The following is a 16,349-nucleotide window of genomic DNA, read 5'->3' as shown; positions in this document are numbered from 1 at the left end:
CCTACTCTACTACCACATATCTACAACATATTAAGTGTCTGACCTCAGGCCCCTACTCTACTACCACATATCTACAACATATTGTGTTCCCTCAGGCCCCTACTCTACTACCACATATCTACAACATATTGTGTTCCCTCAGGCCCCTACTCTACTACCACATATCTACAACATATAAACTGTGTGCCCTCAGGCCTCTACTCCACTACCACATATCTACAACACATTAAGTGTGTTCCCTCAGGCCCCTACTCCACTACCACATATCTACAACATATTAAGTGTGTGCCCTCAGGCCCCTACTCCACTACCACATATCTAGAACACATTAAGTGTGTGCCCTCAGGCCCCTACTCCACTACCACATACAGTGCCTTGCGAAAGTATTCGGCCCCCTTGAACTTTGCGACCTTTTGCCACATTTCAGGCTTCAAACATAAAGATATAAAACTATTTTTTTGTGAAGAATCAACAACAAGTGGGACATAATCATGAAGTGGAACGACATTTATTGGATATTTCAAACTTTTTTAACAAATCAAAAACTGAAAAATTGGGCGTGCAAAATTATTCAGCCCCCTTAAGTTAATGCTTTGTAGCGCCACCTTTTGTTGCGATTACAGCTGTAAGTCGCTTGGGCTATGTCTATCAGTTTTGCACATCGAGAGACTGACATTTTTTCCCATTCCTCCTTGCAAAACAGCTCGAGCTCAGTGAGGTTGGATGGAGAGCATTTGTGAACAGCAGTTTTCAGTTCTTTCCACAGATTCTCGATTGGATTCAGGTCTGGATTTTGACTTGGCCATTCTAACACCTGGATATGTTTATTTTTGAACCATTCCATTGTAGATTTTGCTTTATGTTTTTGATCATTGTCTTGTTGGAAGACAAATCTCCATCCCAGTCTCAGGTCTTTTGCAGACTCCATCAGGTTTTCTTCCAGAATGGTCCTGTATTTGGCTCCATCCATCTTCCCATCAATTTTAACCATCTTCCCTGTCCCTGCTGAAGAAAAGCAGGCCCAAACCATGATGCTGCCACCACCATGTTTGACAGTGGGGATGGTGTGTTCAGCTGTGTTGCTTTTACGCCAAACATAACGTTTTGCATTGTTGCCAAAAAGTTCAATTTTGGTTTCATCTGACCAGAGCACCTTCTTCCACATGTTTGGTGTGTCTCCCAGGTGGCTTGTGGCAAACTTTAAACAACACTTTTTATGGATATCTTTAAGAAATGGCTTTCTTCTTGCCACTCTTCCATAAAGGCCAGATTTGTGCAATATACGACTGATTGTTGTCCTATGGACAGAGTCTCCCACCTCAGCTGCAGATCTCTGCAGTTCATCCAGAGTGATCATGGGCCTCTTGGCTGCATCTCTGATCAGTCTTCTCCTTGTATGAGCTGAAAGTTTAGAGGGACGGCCAGGTCTTGGTAGATTTGCAGTGGTCTGATACTCCTTCCATTTCAATATTATCGCTTGCACAGTGCTCCTTGGGATGTTTAAAGCTTGGGAAATCTTTTTGTATCCAAATCCGGCATTAAACTTCTTCACAACAGTATCTCGGACCTGCCTGGTGTGTTCCTTGTTCTTCATGATGCTCTCTGCGCTTTTAACGGACCTCTGAGACTATCACAGTGCAGGTGCATTTATACGGAGACTTGATTACACACAGGTGGATTGTATTTATCATCATTAGTCATTTAGGTCAACATTGGATCATTCAGAGATCCTCACTGAACTTCTGGAGAGAGTTTGCTGCACTGAAAGTAAAGGGGCTGAATAATTTTGCACGCCCAATTTTTCAGTTTTTGATTTGTTAAAAAAGTTTTAAATATCCAATAAATGTCGTTCCACTTCATGATTGTGTCCCACTTGTTGTTGATTCTTCACAAAAAAATACAGTTTTATATCTTTATGTTTGAAGCCTGAAATGTGGCAAAAGGTCGCAAAGTTCAAGGGGGCTGAATACTTTCGCAAGGCACTGTATCTACAACACATTAAGTGTGTGCCCTCAGGCCCCTACTCCACTACCACATATCTACAACACATTAAGTGTGTTCCCTCAGGCCTCTACTCCACTACCACATATCTACAACATATTAAGTGTGTGCCCTCAGGCCCCTACTTTACTACCACATATCTACAACACATTAAGTGTGTTCCCTCAGGCCCCTACTCCACTACCACATATCTACAACATATTAAGTGTGTGCCCTCAGGCCCCTACTCCACTACCACATATCTAGAACACATTAAGTGTGTGCCCTCAGGCCCCTACTCTACTACCACATATCTACAACACATTAAGTGTGTGCCCTCAGGCCCCTACTCCACTACCACATATCTACAACATATTAAGTGTGTGCCCTCAGGCCTCTACTCTACTACCACATATCTACAACATATTAAGTGTGTGCCCTCAGGCCTCTACTCTACTACCACATATCTACAACATATTAAGTGTGTGCCCTCAGGCCCCTACTCCACTACCACATATCTACAACACATTAAGTGTGTCCCCTCAGGCACCTACTCTACTACCACATATCTACAACACATTAAGTGTGTGCCCTCAGGCACCTACTCTACTACCACATATCTACAACACATTAAGTGTGTGCCCTCAGGCCCCTACTCCACTACCACATATCTACAACACATTAAGTGTGTGCCCTCAGGCCCCTACTCCACTACCACATATCTACAACACATTAAGTGTGTGCCCTCAGGCCCCTACTCTACTACAACATATCTACAACATATTAAGTGTGTCCCCTCAGGCCCCTACTCCACTACCACATATCTACAACATATTAAGTGTGTGCCCTCAGGCCCCTACTCCACTACCACATATCTACAACATATTAAGTGTGTGCCCTCAGGCCCCTACTCCACTACCACATATCTACAACATATTAAGTGTGTGCCCTCAGGCCCCTACTCCACTACCACATATCTACAACATATTAAGTGTGTGCCCTCAGGCCCCTACTCTACTACCACATATCTACAACACATTAAGTGTGTGCCCTCAGGCCCCTACTCCACTACCACATATCTACAACACATTAAGTGTGTTCCCTCAGGCCTCTACTCCACTACCACATATCTACAACACAACGTCCATGTGTGTGTGTGTATAGTGCGTATGTTATACTGTGTTTGTATGGATGTGTCTGTGTTTGTGTTGCATCACAGATTGTTTGAGATCAGCCACACGGACAGTTGATGAAACGGAGGAGTATTTCTGTCCGTTATGAATCCCTTTGGTGGGGGAAAACTCATTCTGATTGGCTGGGCCTGGCTCCCCAGTGGGTGTGCCCACCCATGGCTGCACCCCTGCCCAGTTATGTGAAATCCATAGATTAGGTCCTAATGAATTTATTTGCATGGACTGATTTCCTTATTTGAACTTTTAACTCAGTACAATTGCTGCCTGTTGCGTTTATGTTTTTTCGTTCAGTATAGATAGTTATAGTTCAGAAACATCTTCTATTCTCACAATACAAATAGAATAAAAGTGCCTCCAATATGTTATTCATCATTTAAGGCAAAAATATAATCCAAAACACCACCCAAACAAACTGCAAATACACCCAACACAGGTTTTTTTTTTTTTGACTCAAAAGCTTGATGTGGTCAGTGACTGAGATGAACATGGTACCAGACCATTAATACATCATAAATGAATTTGTCCTCATGATTTCACTAAATCCATAGAATGCCCTCATTTTGTTTTAAACCTGTAAAACAGAGGGAAACATTCTTTAAATAAAAGGCGCCATTCTGTAATTTAGCTTCCCTGTCTAAATACACATGGAGGGCGAATGTATCAAACTCTGGCGGTGTGCATTTTCTGTGTGTGTGTGTGTGTGTGTGTGTGTGTGTGTGTGTGTGTGTGTGTGTGTGTGTGTGTGTGTGTGTGTGTGTGGGTGTATGTGTTAATCAAGTGCAATTTGCATTTGCTCTGTTGTTTACATTTGCATATGTTATCTTACGTAATGTGGCTTTTTCAGAGGGGTATCAATAAGACGGTCAACTTTGATAAAGAACCCAAAATAAAACTGATTTTCTGGTTACTAAACGTTTTTGGTTGTCGAGTCAATTTCAAGCTTGTATTTTTATTTTTTCCCCCTCAGAATATTTAGGCAAGTAAGCCGGCTAACTCATTGACCCTGCTTTCTTCTGTATGCCTCAGGTCTAATTGGGTTTTTATCCAGTATTTATGCTGCACTAGTCTAGGGTCAGTCTGTTATATCTGGAGTATTTCCCCTGTCTTATCCGGTGTCCTGTGTGAATTGAAGTATGCTCTCTCTAATTCTCTCTTTCTCTCTCTCTGTCTTTCTTTCTTTCTCTCTCTCGGAGGACCTGAGCCCTAGGACCATGCCTCAGGACTACCTGGCATGATGACTCCTTGATGTCCCCAGTCCACCTGGTCGTGTTGCTGCTCCAGTTTCAACTGTTCTGCCTGTGATTATTATTATTTGACCATGCTGGTCATTTATGAACATTTGAACATCTTGGCCATGTTCTGTTATAATCTCCCCCCGGCACAGCCAGAAGAGGACTGGCCACCCCTCATAGCCTGGTTCCTCTCTAGGTTTCTCTTTAGGTTTTGGCCTTTCTAGGGAGTTTTTCCTAGCCACCGTGCTTCTTCACCTGCATTGCTTGCTGTTTGGGGTTTTAGGCTGGGTTTCTGTTCAGCACTTTGAGACATCAGCTGATGAAAGAAGGTCTATATAAATACATTTGATTTGTTTACTTTATTATGATCCCCATTAGCTACTGTGTAACGGATGTGAAATGGCTAGCTAGTTAGCGGCGGTGCGCGCTAATAGGGTTTCAATCGGTGACGTCACTTGCTCTGAGACCTTGAAGTAGTGGTTCCCCTTGCTCTGCAAGAGCCGCGGCTTTTGTGGAGCGATGGGTAATGATGCTTCGTGGGTGTCAGTTGTTGATGTGTGTAGAGGGTCCCTGGTTCGAACCCTGGTGGGGACGGACTAAAGTTATACTGTTACAATTACAGCAGCAACTCATCCTGGGATACACATAAAACAAATGAATACATGACAGTTTACACAACTGTTATAGGTAACAACAACAACATAAGATAACATTACATTATAAATAAAATAAACAATTTAATTGCATAGAGAAAATTACTGGTAAGAAGTAAGAGAAAACATGAGTTCTGGTTGTTTTGCAATGACTCACGACAGAATAAGCAACGTAGTGAATATTTAAACTGCGTTACTCCAGCCAGCAGATGGCGACTTAAGTCTTCCAGTTGATGCCTCTTGCGTGACGTATAATCTAGTGGACGGGACGCTTTTTCAACAGCAACAAGGCTATTGATTCAACCACTTCGCTAGCCAACTAATAACCGAAATATTGACGTTTCTTTGGCAATTTTTTCGTTTATTAATCTCGGTGATTTAAACACAACTATGTTTACGTATCTAATGGTTTACTTGAATGTAATTTGCTTGGTAACTTTGCAAAAAACTTGTTAAGTTTGATACTGAGTCTAACACTAGGCTTGTCGTTAATGCTAACTAGCTAACGTCCCTGACCATGATCTCACTAAGCTACTCCCCTCCTGCTAACGAAGAGGAGGTCTGCTGGACGGAGAAAGAAGCTCTGGCGCTGAACATTGTTGTAAAAGAGGAAGAGGAGAATATTACAGTGAAAGGAGAGGAAGAAGCTTTCAGAATAAAACAGGAGGAAGAGGATGCTGTTACAGTGAAAGAAGAGAAGGAACATTTTGGAGAGGAAGAGGCAGAGGAGGCTCTCACGTTGAAAGAAGATGAAGATGTTACGTTGAAAGAAGAGGAAGAACCTTTTGGAGTGGAAGAGGAGGCTATCTCAATAAAAGAGGAGGCGGAAGACGTATTGGGGGTGGAGGAAGAGGAGACAGAAGATCTGAATAACATCAGTGAGTACTGGTTTTAAAACGGGGCAAAAACTCAACACTTGTTGAACTAATGTGTGTGTTTAAAAAATATATAAAAATAATCCGCCGACGGAACCCTGGAATTCAGACAATTAAAACCAGGGATGTAGTTGACCCTAAGCATTGTTTTCAACACCTTTTTATTTGCAAAATTGCGTTTTACTTAACTTTTTATTTTGTTAACTGGCGTTTACCCACTTAATGCGTTCCCAGTGTTGATCAGAGCTCAGAACGTTTATATTCTTGATCCGAGTTTTAATCGCTTCTGCCTCTTAGTCAATGAGTGGAATCATGAACGGTTGTTTGTTCGACTGCGCCCCTCGGTTTTGCCTTGTTACCGTTTCTTTTACGCCTGCTACGTTAGTTTTTGCAGGGGTGGGTATAATTTGTGTTACGTTCCAACGGGAATTTGTTCCAAAAACGTTGTAAATAACAAGGTTGCCAACAAACAACTCATACAAAGTTATATAGTGCCACAATAAGATACCGGGTAAGGAGTTTATTCTGAAAAATGTCTGTCCTCACTCTGGTAGCCTACGGACAAACATTACGAATAAGCTACGTGGTGAGTTGATGCCTATTCGACAGCGAAGTTAGCTAGGTGAATTATTCATGCTACTTTGTATGCGTTGTTTGTTGGAATCATTCTACATTACAATGTTTTTGGAACAGATTCCTGTTGGGACACAAATTATACCCAGCCGTTTAGCAGTACATTCACCACTCCACCCTCTCGCCCTGTCCTGGGACAGTTCAAGGGTCACTGAGATGTGAAACGAACTACCCCAGCTCGGAGTCGGGCTAAGCAGACCAACGGCAGGGACAAGTAGGCAACTAGACACCGCTGCTGACAGACTAGTGGGGTTTGTGAGATTCTGAAAGTCCTGGAGTAAATGCCAATCCAAAATGCTGAAGTCAGAGCCACAACAACAACAGAAATGGTCACTGTCCCAATATTTTTTTGCACTCACGTGGAAAGGAAGCTATTGAAAATTAGATCTGTATGTGAATTCATATCTAAAGCTGTAATAGAAAAAATATTTTGTAGAGAATCGAAGGGGACCACTGATGTAGCCTATTACCAGCAACTACAGGAGCAGAATGGCAGAATCTGCAAAGGCCAGCAGCAGGAGGAGAAGGGTTGGGAACAAGGTTTTTCCCCTCTGGTTAGGCTATCTTGATCTCTGGCTCCCTCTTGAGTCATTTTTAATTAGATTAAATAATTAGCTAAATATTTAAAATAACAGTGTGCATAAATCAGAGAAGCTCAGTGCCTATACTTGATTTTGATTGATGTCTATATATGGAAAAATACTTATTAGAATTCATATCTAAAGCTGTAATAGAAAAAAATAGTTATGCACGCTCAAGTTTTCTGTTTTTTTTGTCTTGTTTATTTCACCAAAAAAAGTGTTGCATCTTCATGGTGGTAGGCATGTTGTGTCAATCAAATGATACAAAATCAATTTTAATTACAGGTTGTAAGTAAACAAAATAGGTTATTGAAGGATATAGTCCAGATTAAACCTAATAGGAAGACATTTTTATTTAATGGAGGTTTCATTCAGGTCTCTCTGTTTAACCAAATACTCTGTCTTTGGCAGGAGAGAGACCAGACTCTCACTCTGACAGCGAGAAGAGTCCTTTAGGGGAACCAGAGCCAGAGACGCCCAAACCAGCAGGACCACACCACTGCTCTCAATGTGGAAACAGTTTTTCTACGTTAGGGAATCTAAAACGTCATGAGATGGCACACACAGGAGAGAAGCCTTTCCAATGTTCCCAGTGTGATAAGAGTTTTACCCAGATAGGGAGCCTGAAAAGGCATGAAGGAATACATAAAGAAGGGAGGAAGACCTACCACTGCTCTCAGTGTGGAAAGAGATTTACTCAGTTAGGTAGCCTGAAAACACACAAGACCGTACACACAGGAGAGAAGCCTTTCCAATGTTCCCAGTGTGATCAGAGTTTTACCCAGATAGGAAACCTGAATAGGCATGAAGGAATACACACTGGAGAAAAGCCCTACCAATGCTCCAAGTGTGAAAAGAGATTTTTGCGATCACAGTACCTAAAATCACATGAGATGACACACACAGAGGAAAAGTCTTTCCACTGCTCCCACTGTGGAAAGAGCTTTACTCAGTTACGGAGCCTGAAAAGACATAAGAGGACACACACATGAGAAAAGCCCTACCACTGATCCCACTGTGGAAATAGTTTTACTCAGTTAGGGAGCCTGAAAATGCATGAGAGAAGACACTCTGGAGGAGAAGACATACCACTGCTCTAATTGTGGAAAGATATTTTCCCAGTCAGAGGACCAGAAGTCACATGAGAGAATAGAGAGGCTGTGTTCTGACTTATGTTTTTGACTAAGAATATTTGTTTTTGGTTATGCCACATTAAATCATATTGTTTATAATAAATCACTCTCTATACCCTTATGCAATTTATGTTCCTCCAACTCCCCTGAGTCCCTCTTTAAATTCAACAGCTATTGTATGCAGCAATCATGTGCCTATAAACCAGAATTATACTATTACAATTGAGACGGTTTGCCCTCGTAAGAAGTCCACTGTGTGCATAACATTAATAACATGAGCATGTCTACTTCCCAAATCAAATTTTATTTGTCACATACACGTGTTTAGCAGATGTTATTGCGGGTGTAGCGAAATGCTTGTAACAGTTTGAATCTGAGACAAGTGCTACAAATAGTCCACGTTAACACGTATAGCCTAAGAAACAAGGTTCATGATATCAGTAAGTCGCTAGTAACAGACAACATTCATATACTTTCTCTGAAACCCACTTAGAGAATACCTTTCGATGAAACCAACGGTAGCAATACGTGGTTACGACCTCTATGGAAGAGACAGATATTCCAATGGGGGTGGTGTCTCTGTTTATACTCATATTCCTGTTAAGCTCAGAGACGATCGGATGTCAAATGCTGTGGAAGTAATATGGCTACAGGTTCACCTGCCTCACCTAAAGCCCATTCTGGTGGGAAGTTGCTATAGACCACCAAGTGCTAACAGTCAGTATCTGGATAAAACATGTGTGAAATACTTGATAATGTATGCGATGTCAACAGAGGTATATTTTCCGGGTGACTAAATATTTACGGGTTTTCATCAAGCTGTCCACTCAGGAATAAACTTCCAACTGTAACCAGTGTCTGTATCCTGGTTCAGGTTATCAGTCAACCTACCAGGGTCATTACAAACAGCACAGGAATGAAATCATGCAATTGGATATCACAAAATATATTTTTAAATAATAATGTGAATTTTATTTTAACTTTAACCTCTTGAATTTAGTTGTTTAATTTAATTGAGTTAATTTGTGTTTCTAGCCGTCAAGATAAAGGTGTATGAAAATGTGTTGAGGTTCCGTGTTCCGAGAACATTTTGTTGACATGAAAAACATTCACTACCTCATGATTGTTACCATCAGTATTACTCCAACATGTCAGAGGAAACACAGGTGCTGATTGTAAAAAAAGGATAAAACTAAATTGTTTATTCTGGCCAACAATGTCATAAAAAAATAATTTCAAAATTAGCACAATGTTGTGTCTGACTTCTAAGTAGAGCCAATACTTTCCTCTGTGCAGACTGAGACCTGAATATGAGTATGTACCCTAAGAATGAATACTAGAATAGTAATTGTTTAAAAAATATATGTTTGTTTCTTTTCCCCGTCTAGATCAAATCACAATTTATTTAAAGTGCATTTAACAAAGTCACAACACACATTATAGAGACAAAATAAGACAGAAAGCAAAATCAAAATAATGTGAAAACAGAGAAATCTGTCTCTCTGTGGTTGATTTCTCTTTTTTCACTGTATTTGACCTGTCAGGTGGATGGATTATCTTGGCAAATGATAAAATGTTTGTTTTTTATGACATTGTCGGCCAGAATAAACAATGTAGTGAATATTTTTATAAACTGCGTTACCCACTCCAGTCAGCAGATGGCGTTCTGAGTTTAAGGTGAATGCTTCTAGCGTGACGCATAATCTAGTGGACGGGACCGCACACTTCAACAACAAAGCTGCTAATTTAACCACTTAGGTAGCTTGCTAGACAACAGAAAAGCGAAACACTGAAGCGCCTTAGCCCATTTTGGATATATTACTCTGTGTTTTAAACACAATTCTGTTTACGTATCGAGTAACGTAAGTTCACTTAAACGTAACTGACAATTTGTTGAAATTGATAGTCAAATTAGCACTAAGCTAGTCGCTAATGCTAACTAACTAGCTAGCTTGCTAACATCCCCGACCATGAGCTCAGTAAGCTACTCTGCTAAAGAAGAGGAGGTCTGTTGGACGGAGAAAGAAGCTCTGGGGCTGAACATTGTCGTAAAAGACGAAGACGAGGATATGACCATGCAATCAGAGGAAGGGGCTTTCAAAACGATAAAAGAGGAGGAGGATGTTACAGTGAAAGAGGAGAAAGAAACGTTTGGGGTAAAAGAGGAAGAGTGGATAGAGGCTGTCACAGTGGAAGAGGAGGAGATGGATGCTTTCAGAATTAAAGTGGAGGAAGATGAGGATATCAGCGTGGAAGAGGGGATAGAGGCTGTCACAGTGGAAGAGGAGGAGGTAGAAGCTTTCAAAATCAAAAATGAGGAAGAGGAGGAGGATATTATATTTAAAAAAGAGGAAGAGCCTTCTAGAGAGGAAGAGGAAGGAGAGGAGGAGACTGAACAAGATCTGATGATCACCAGTGAGTACAGCTGCTTTTGTCAAAATAAAAGTCCTGCAAGTGTGCCATACGTGCACAAAAAAATTAATAACTTTTATTTTGAAAGCAGAGAGAAAGTGGGTTTGGAAAGTCCGTTTAATAATACGTTCCTTTAGCGATTTGTGTCTCAAATTTCTCCCGTTTGAAAGACCAATAAGTCCAGCTCACCAACTCAGTAAGTTAAAATGTAATTTTATTTTACTTCTGGCTTCTGACTGTTTTTTTGTGCAACGCAATTGCGAGCAACGCTAGTGCAAATACACCAGCATTGGTAAAAGCAGCTACAGTGAGAACCGTCTTTAAAAAACAGGGGCACAAACACTGAAGGTGTTGAACTAATGTGTCGTTTTGAAGAGTTCTTCAACTGAAGTCCTACACTTGAATATGTTGTTCAGTACTGTATAAAAAAAAATGTTAAAGGCTCAATCTGCCATTGGAACGTGCTTTTATTTGTTGTTGACTTTTACATTAAGGAAGTGGCTGCGTTTCCAGATTCTCCTGGAAGCCTCTTACAGATAGCTAAACAACCAAATATTCTGCTTCTACTCCACAGTAAAGTACAGTAAAGTGCAGTAAAGTAGAGTTAACTGCAGTAAAGTAGAGTAAACTGCAGTAAAGTAAACAGTACTCTAGTGTGCTCTGCCTGCTATACTGTATTTCCACGTCCATGGATGTCTGGTGTCCGTCGGTGCTCAGTGGGGGAGAGGGCTGGAATGACAGAATGATAACTTTTAATCACTAAATTATTCATAAACACAATTGGATATCAGTTAAAACACTATGTTATTGTTAGGTCTACTTTTACTTGTTACTTATGTGAACTTATATTATCCACCTCAATTAGCCACGGAAATCTCTAGTTTCTAAACCTTCCTCTTTGGGCTGGATGTGTCAATGTGTAGTTCATACATGCATAATTCATATCTTACCTCAATTAGCCACGGAAATCCCTAGTTTGAAAGTGACACTTTCTCTGGAACTTGTGCTGCAACATTTTCCCTACATTTCCCCCTCGTGGTCCAGCCCCCCGAGCAATTCAAGTTCAACAAATGAGCTACAGTCCCTCGCCATGTGAGTGACGGCTAGCAAGAGGCTCGTCCTGCGCCCACAGCAGATCAGAGGGAGAGTAATGACGTGGTGCACAAATCTACATGTGACGTAGTACGTCATTTTCCAGGGACCACATTTGGAAAGTGCGCTCTACTTTCAGGGAAAAAAGTATTCAAAAGTAAAGGAGGATCTCTTTAAACTTACAGAAGGAAAATAGAGTATCTGAAACTAAGTATTATAGTTGTCAGGGGAATTTACTTCAACATGATTCTGTTTTGATGCAGCCTGTTTCCAATCCCTTCTCAGCCTGTTTCCAATCCCTTCTCAGCCTGTTTCCAATCCCTTCTCAGCCTGTCTCCAATACCCTTCTCAGCCTGTTTCCAATCCCCCTTCTCAGCCTGTTTCCAATCCTCCTTCTCAGCCTGTTTCCAATCCCCCTTCTCAGCCTGTTTCCAATCCCCTTCTCAGCCTGTTTCCAATCCCCTTCTCAGCCTGTTTCCAATCCCCTTCTCAGCCTGTTTCCAATCCCTTTTCAGCCTGTTTCTAATAACTTTACAGACTGTTTCCAATCCCCTTTCAGACTGTTTCCAATCCCCCTTCTCAGCCTGTTTCCAATCCCTTTTCAGCCTGTTTCCAATCCCTTCTCAGCCTGTTTCCAATCCCCTTCTCAGCCTGTTTCCAATCCCTTCTCAGCCTGTTTCCAATCCCTTTTCAGCCTGTTTCTAATAACTTTACAGACTGTTTCCAATCCCCTTTCAGACTGTTTCCAATCCCCCTTCTCAGCCTGTTTCCAATCCCTTTTCAGCCTGTTTCTAATACCTTTACAGACTGTTTCCAATCCCCTTTCAGACTGTTTCCAATCCCCTTCTCAGCCTGTTTCCAATCCCCTTTCAGCCTGTTTCCAATCCCCTTTCAGCCTGTTTCCAATCCCCTTCTCAGCCTGTTTCCAATCCCCTTTCAGCCTGTTTCCAATCCCCTTTCAGACTGTTTCCAATCCCCCTTCTCAGCCTGTTTCCAATCCCTTTTCAGCCTGTTTCTAATACCTTTACAGACTGTTTCCAATCCCCTTTCAGACTGTTTCCAATCCCCTTCTCAGCCTGTTTCCAATCCCCTTTCAGCCTGTTTCCAATCCCCTTTCAGCCTGTTTCCAATCCCCTTCTCAGCCTGTTTCCAATCCCCTTTCAGCCTGTTTCCAATCCCCTTTCAGACTGTTTCCAATCCCCCTTCTCAGCCTGTTTCCAATCCCCTTTCAGCCTGTTTCCAATCCCTTCTCAGCCTGTTTCCAATCCCCTTCTCAGCCTGTTTCCAATCCCCCTTCTCAGCCTGTTTCCAATCCATTTTCAGCCTGTTTCCAATCCCTTTTCAGCCTGTTTCCAATCCCCATCTCAGCCTGTTTCCAATCCCTTCTCAGCCTGTTTCCAATCCCCTTCTCAGCCTGTTTCCAATCCCCCTTCTCAGCCTGTTTCCAATCAATTTTCAGCCTGTTTCCAATCCCTTTTCAGCCTGTTTCCAATCCCCCTTCTCAGCCTGTTTCCAATCCCCTTCTCAGCCTGTTTCCAATCCCCATCTCAGCCTGTTTCCAATCCCCATCTCAGCCTGTTTCCAATCCCTTCTCAGCCTGTTTCCAATCCCCTTCTCAGCCTGTTTCCAATCCCCTTCTCAGCCTGTTTCCAATCCCCTTCTCAGCCTGTTTCCAATCCCCTTCTCAGCCTGTTTCCAATCCCCTTACCACCCTGTTTCCAATCCCCTTACCACCCTGTTTCCAATCCCCTTACCACCCTGTTTCCAATCCCCTTACCATCCTGTTTCCAATCCCCTTACCACCCTGTTTCCAATCCCCTTCTCAGACGGTTTCCAATCCTCTTTCAGCCTGTTTCTAATACCTTTCAATCCAGTTTCCAATCCCCTTTCAGTCTGTTTCTAATACCTTTTCAAACTAATTCTGGTAGATGTTTTATAAGACTGTTTGACCTGAAATGTTTGCTTATGCCACAAATGATTTGCATAACAACAGTGAAGTTCAATAGTGTTTTCAATTAGTGTTTATTCAGGTCTCTCTGTTTAAATAAACCCTCTGTTTGTCTTTGGCAGGAGAAAGATCAGACTCAGAGGAACCAGAGACGTCCAAACCAGCAAAACCACACGACTGCTCCAACTGCGGGAAGAGTTTTACCAAGTTAGGAAACCTGAGAAGACATGAGAGGACACACACAGGAGAGAAACCTCATCACTGCTCCCAGTGTGGGAAGAGTTTTACCCAGTTAGGGAACCTGAAAATACACGAGAGAATACACACAGGAGAGAAGCCCTACGAATGCTCTCAATGCGGAATGAGTTTTACCAAGTTAGGGTACCTGAAATCACACGAGAGAACACACACGGGAGAGAAGCCTTTCCACTGCTCACTGTGCGGGAAGAGTTTTACAGAGTTAGGCAACATGAAAAGGCATGAGCGGACACACACAGGCGAGAAGCCTCATCACTGCTGTCAGTGTGGAAAGACTTTTACAGAGTTGGGGAGCCTGAAAATACATAAGAGAATACACACAGGGGAGAAGCCTTACCGCTGCTCCCTGTGCGGAAAGAGTTTTACAGAGTTAAGCAACCTGAAAAAACATGAGAGAACACACACAGGAGATAAGCCTTTCCACTGCTCCCTGTGTGGAAAGAGTTTTACAGAGTTAGGGAGTCTAAAAATGCATAAGAGAATACACACAGGAGAGAAGCCTCATCACTGTTCTCAGTGCGGAAAGAGTTTTACGAAGTTAGGGAACCTGAAAATGCATGAGAGAATACACACAGGAGAGAAGCCTTACCAATGCTCCCTGTGCTTAAAGAGTTTTGCCTCATTAAGGCAATTGAAAGAACATGAAAGAATCCACACCATAGAGAAACGTTAGCTATGCTCCTAGTATGGAATTGTATATTTTTAACCAGTCAGTTTTAACCAGTCAGTTTTAACCAGTTAGTTTTAACCAGTTAGTTTTAACCAGTTAGGGCACCTGAAAAAACCATGACGCAATACATACAGTGACGATGCCTTACCGCTGTTCCAGTGTAGAAACGAATATAGCACATCAAATATACTTTAAGTTAATGACATTCTATTTTAAAGCTACAATGTGTAACATTTTTGTGCAAACCTGACACACATTCACACAGAAAACCCCCACAAATAATGCTCCCACACTTGTCTCATATATTGTACCGCAAAAGGTTTTGCTTTTGTTTATGCCACATGAAATCAAGTTGTATAAAATGGACCAAAAAATACAGCTATGTGTTTTTTCATTTCAAAATAATAACTGAATATGAAGCAGGCTATGTCAGTGTGAATGTATCCGAGTAAAGAACGTCACGCTGCTTACTTAGCCATTACCACTTTCCCCTGATTAGACACATACCTGACTCGAACTCGGGACCTCTGCTTTACAAACACACGTGACCGTCCTCTATCTCTCAAACGTCTCTACTATTCGCGCCACTCAAAAGTTAATAATCGAGTGGCGCGCGATTGGGACACTTACAACTGACGAGTAAGTTTCACACGTCTTCGATGTGCTCCATTCAGCCCCTCAAAACTTACAACAGCGACCCCAGAGTTGAGCTGAGCACAACTGTACATCCGAGTCACTGTGAAGGACGTCACGTTGCTTACTTCAGGTTTGCCGCAAGCTTCACGGAGACTGAAGATTCAGAGCGTAGCGCAGTGTTCCAATGTCGTTTCTCGTCACAAAAGAGGCAACTCTTTGTAAACCAAATGCTGCTCCAGTTTCAACTGTTCTGCCTTATTATTATTCGACCATGCGGGTTATTTATGAACATTTGAACATCTTGGCCATGTTCTGTTATAATCTCCACCCGGCACAGCCAGAAGAGGACTGGCCACCCCACATAGCCTGGTTCCTCTCTAGGTTTCTTCCTAGGTTTGGGCCTTTCTAGGGAGTTTTTCCTAGCCACCGTGCTTCTACACCTGCATTGCTTGCTGTTTGGGGTTTTAGGCTGGGTTTCTGTACAGCACTTTGAGATATCAGCTGATGTACGAAGGGCTATATAAATACATTTGATTTTATTTGATTTAATATGTTCCGCTATTCTAAGCACTTTTTGTGCTCCCTGGAAATTTGAGACGTGTCACTTTGCCACATTTTTGATTCCTTGCATTTTCTCGGTGATATAATGACATTCTATTTTAAAGCTACAACGTGTCACTTTTTGGGGGGCAAACCTGACACACATTCACACAGAAATATGCGTTATAGATCTGTCAGTCTCATTGAAAGAAAGTCCAAGAAGCTGTAGATCTGTTCCATGTGTGCAATTTCTATGCTTCCCTGTTCTGAAGTTTAGTTTTTGTATCTTTTAATTGGGAATCGAACCAGGGTGTCTGTAGTCCACCAGCTTCAAAACAGCTCAACACTATTTGGTTGTGTAAAATATATTTCTATATTGGTTTAGATGGTAAAATGATTCTCTACACAATGACTGCTTGTCATTGTGAAATTAGACTGAAATGAGGTGAACTACTAGAATTTAGGAGCCAGGAAAATGGCGGAGAGACTTCTGCATAGTGCATCTTTAAGTTG

General features: G+C 41.9%; 1 protein-coding gene across 2 annotated transcripts; it reads left to right on the top strand.

Annotated features, from left to right (window-relative positions):
- The first annotated feature begins 4,924 nt into the window (after positions 1-4,924).
- LOC110495087 (zinc finger protein 239-like) lies at positions 4,925-15,071 on the top strand. Of its 2 annotated transcripts, none has more exons than XM_036973174.1 (2): positions 4,925-5,936; positions 13,855-15,071. In XM_036973174.1, exons 1-2 carry the CDS (start codon positions 5,576-5,578, stop codon positions 14,661-14,663), a joined length of 1,170 nt encoding a protein of 389 aa, XP_036829069.1. In that variant the 5' UTR covers positions 4,925-5,575; the 3' UTR covers positions 14,664-15,071. The 2 variants fall into 2 exon arrangements, with proteins under 2 accessions (XP_036829069.1, XP_036829068.1); XM_036973173.1 differs by lacking the exon at positions 4,925-5,936 and adding an exon at positions 9,999-10,695 and having other exon boundaries at positions 13,855-15,068.
- Positions 15,072-16,349: the final 1,278 nt, after the last annotated feature.

The sequence above is a fragment of the Oncorhynchus mykiss genome, unplaced genomic scaffold (assembly GCF_013265735.2).
Source record: "Oncorhynchus mykiss isolate Arlee unplaced genomic scaffold, USDA_OmykA_1.1 un_scaffold_223, whole genome shotgun sequence".
In the NCBI taxonomy this organism is placed as follows: Eukaryota; Metazoa; Chordata; class Actinopteri; order Salmoniformes; family Salmonidae; genus Oncorhynchus; species Oncorhynchus mykiss.
This window is presented reverse-complemented; position numbering and strand designations above follow the sequence as displayed.

Excerpts from the sequence above, each read along its gene's own strand:
- LOC110495087 (XM_036973173.1), top strand. The coding sequence starts at position 10,251 with ATGAGCTCAGTAAGCTACTCTGCTAAAGAAGAGGAGGTCTGTTGGACG. Across the intron at positions 10,696-13,854 it reads ACAAGATCTGATGATCACCA|GAGAAAGATCAGACTCAGAG; the intron begins GTGAGTACAGCT and ends TGTCTTTGGCAG.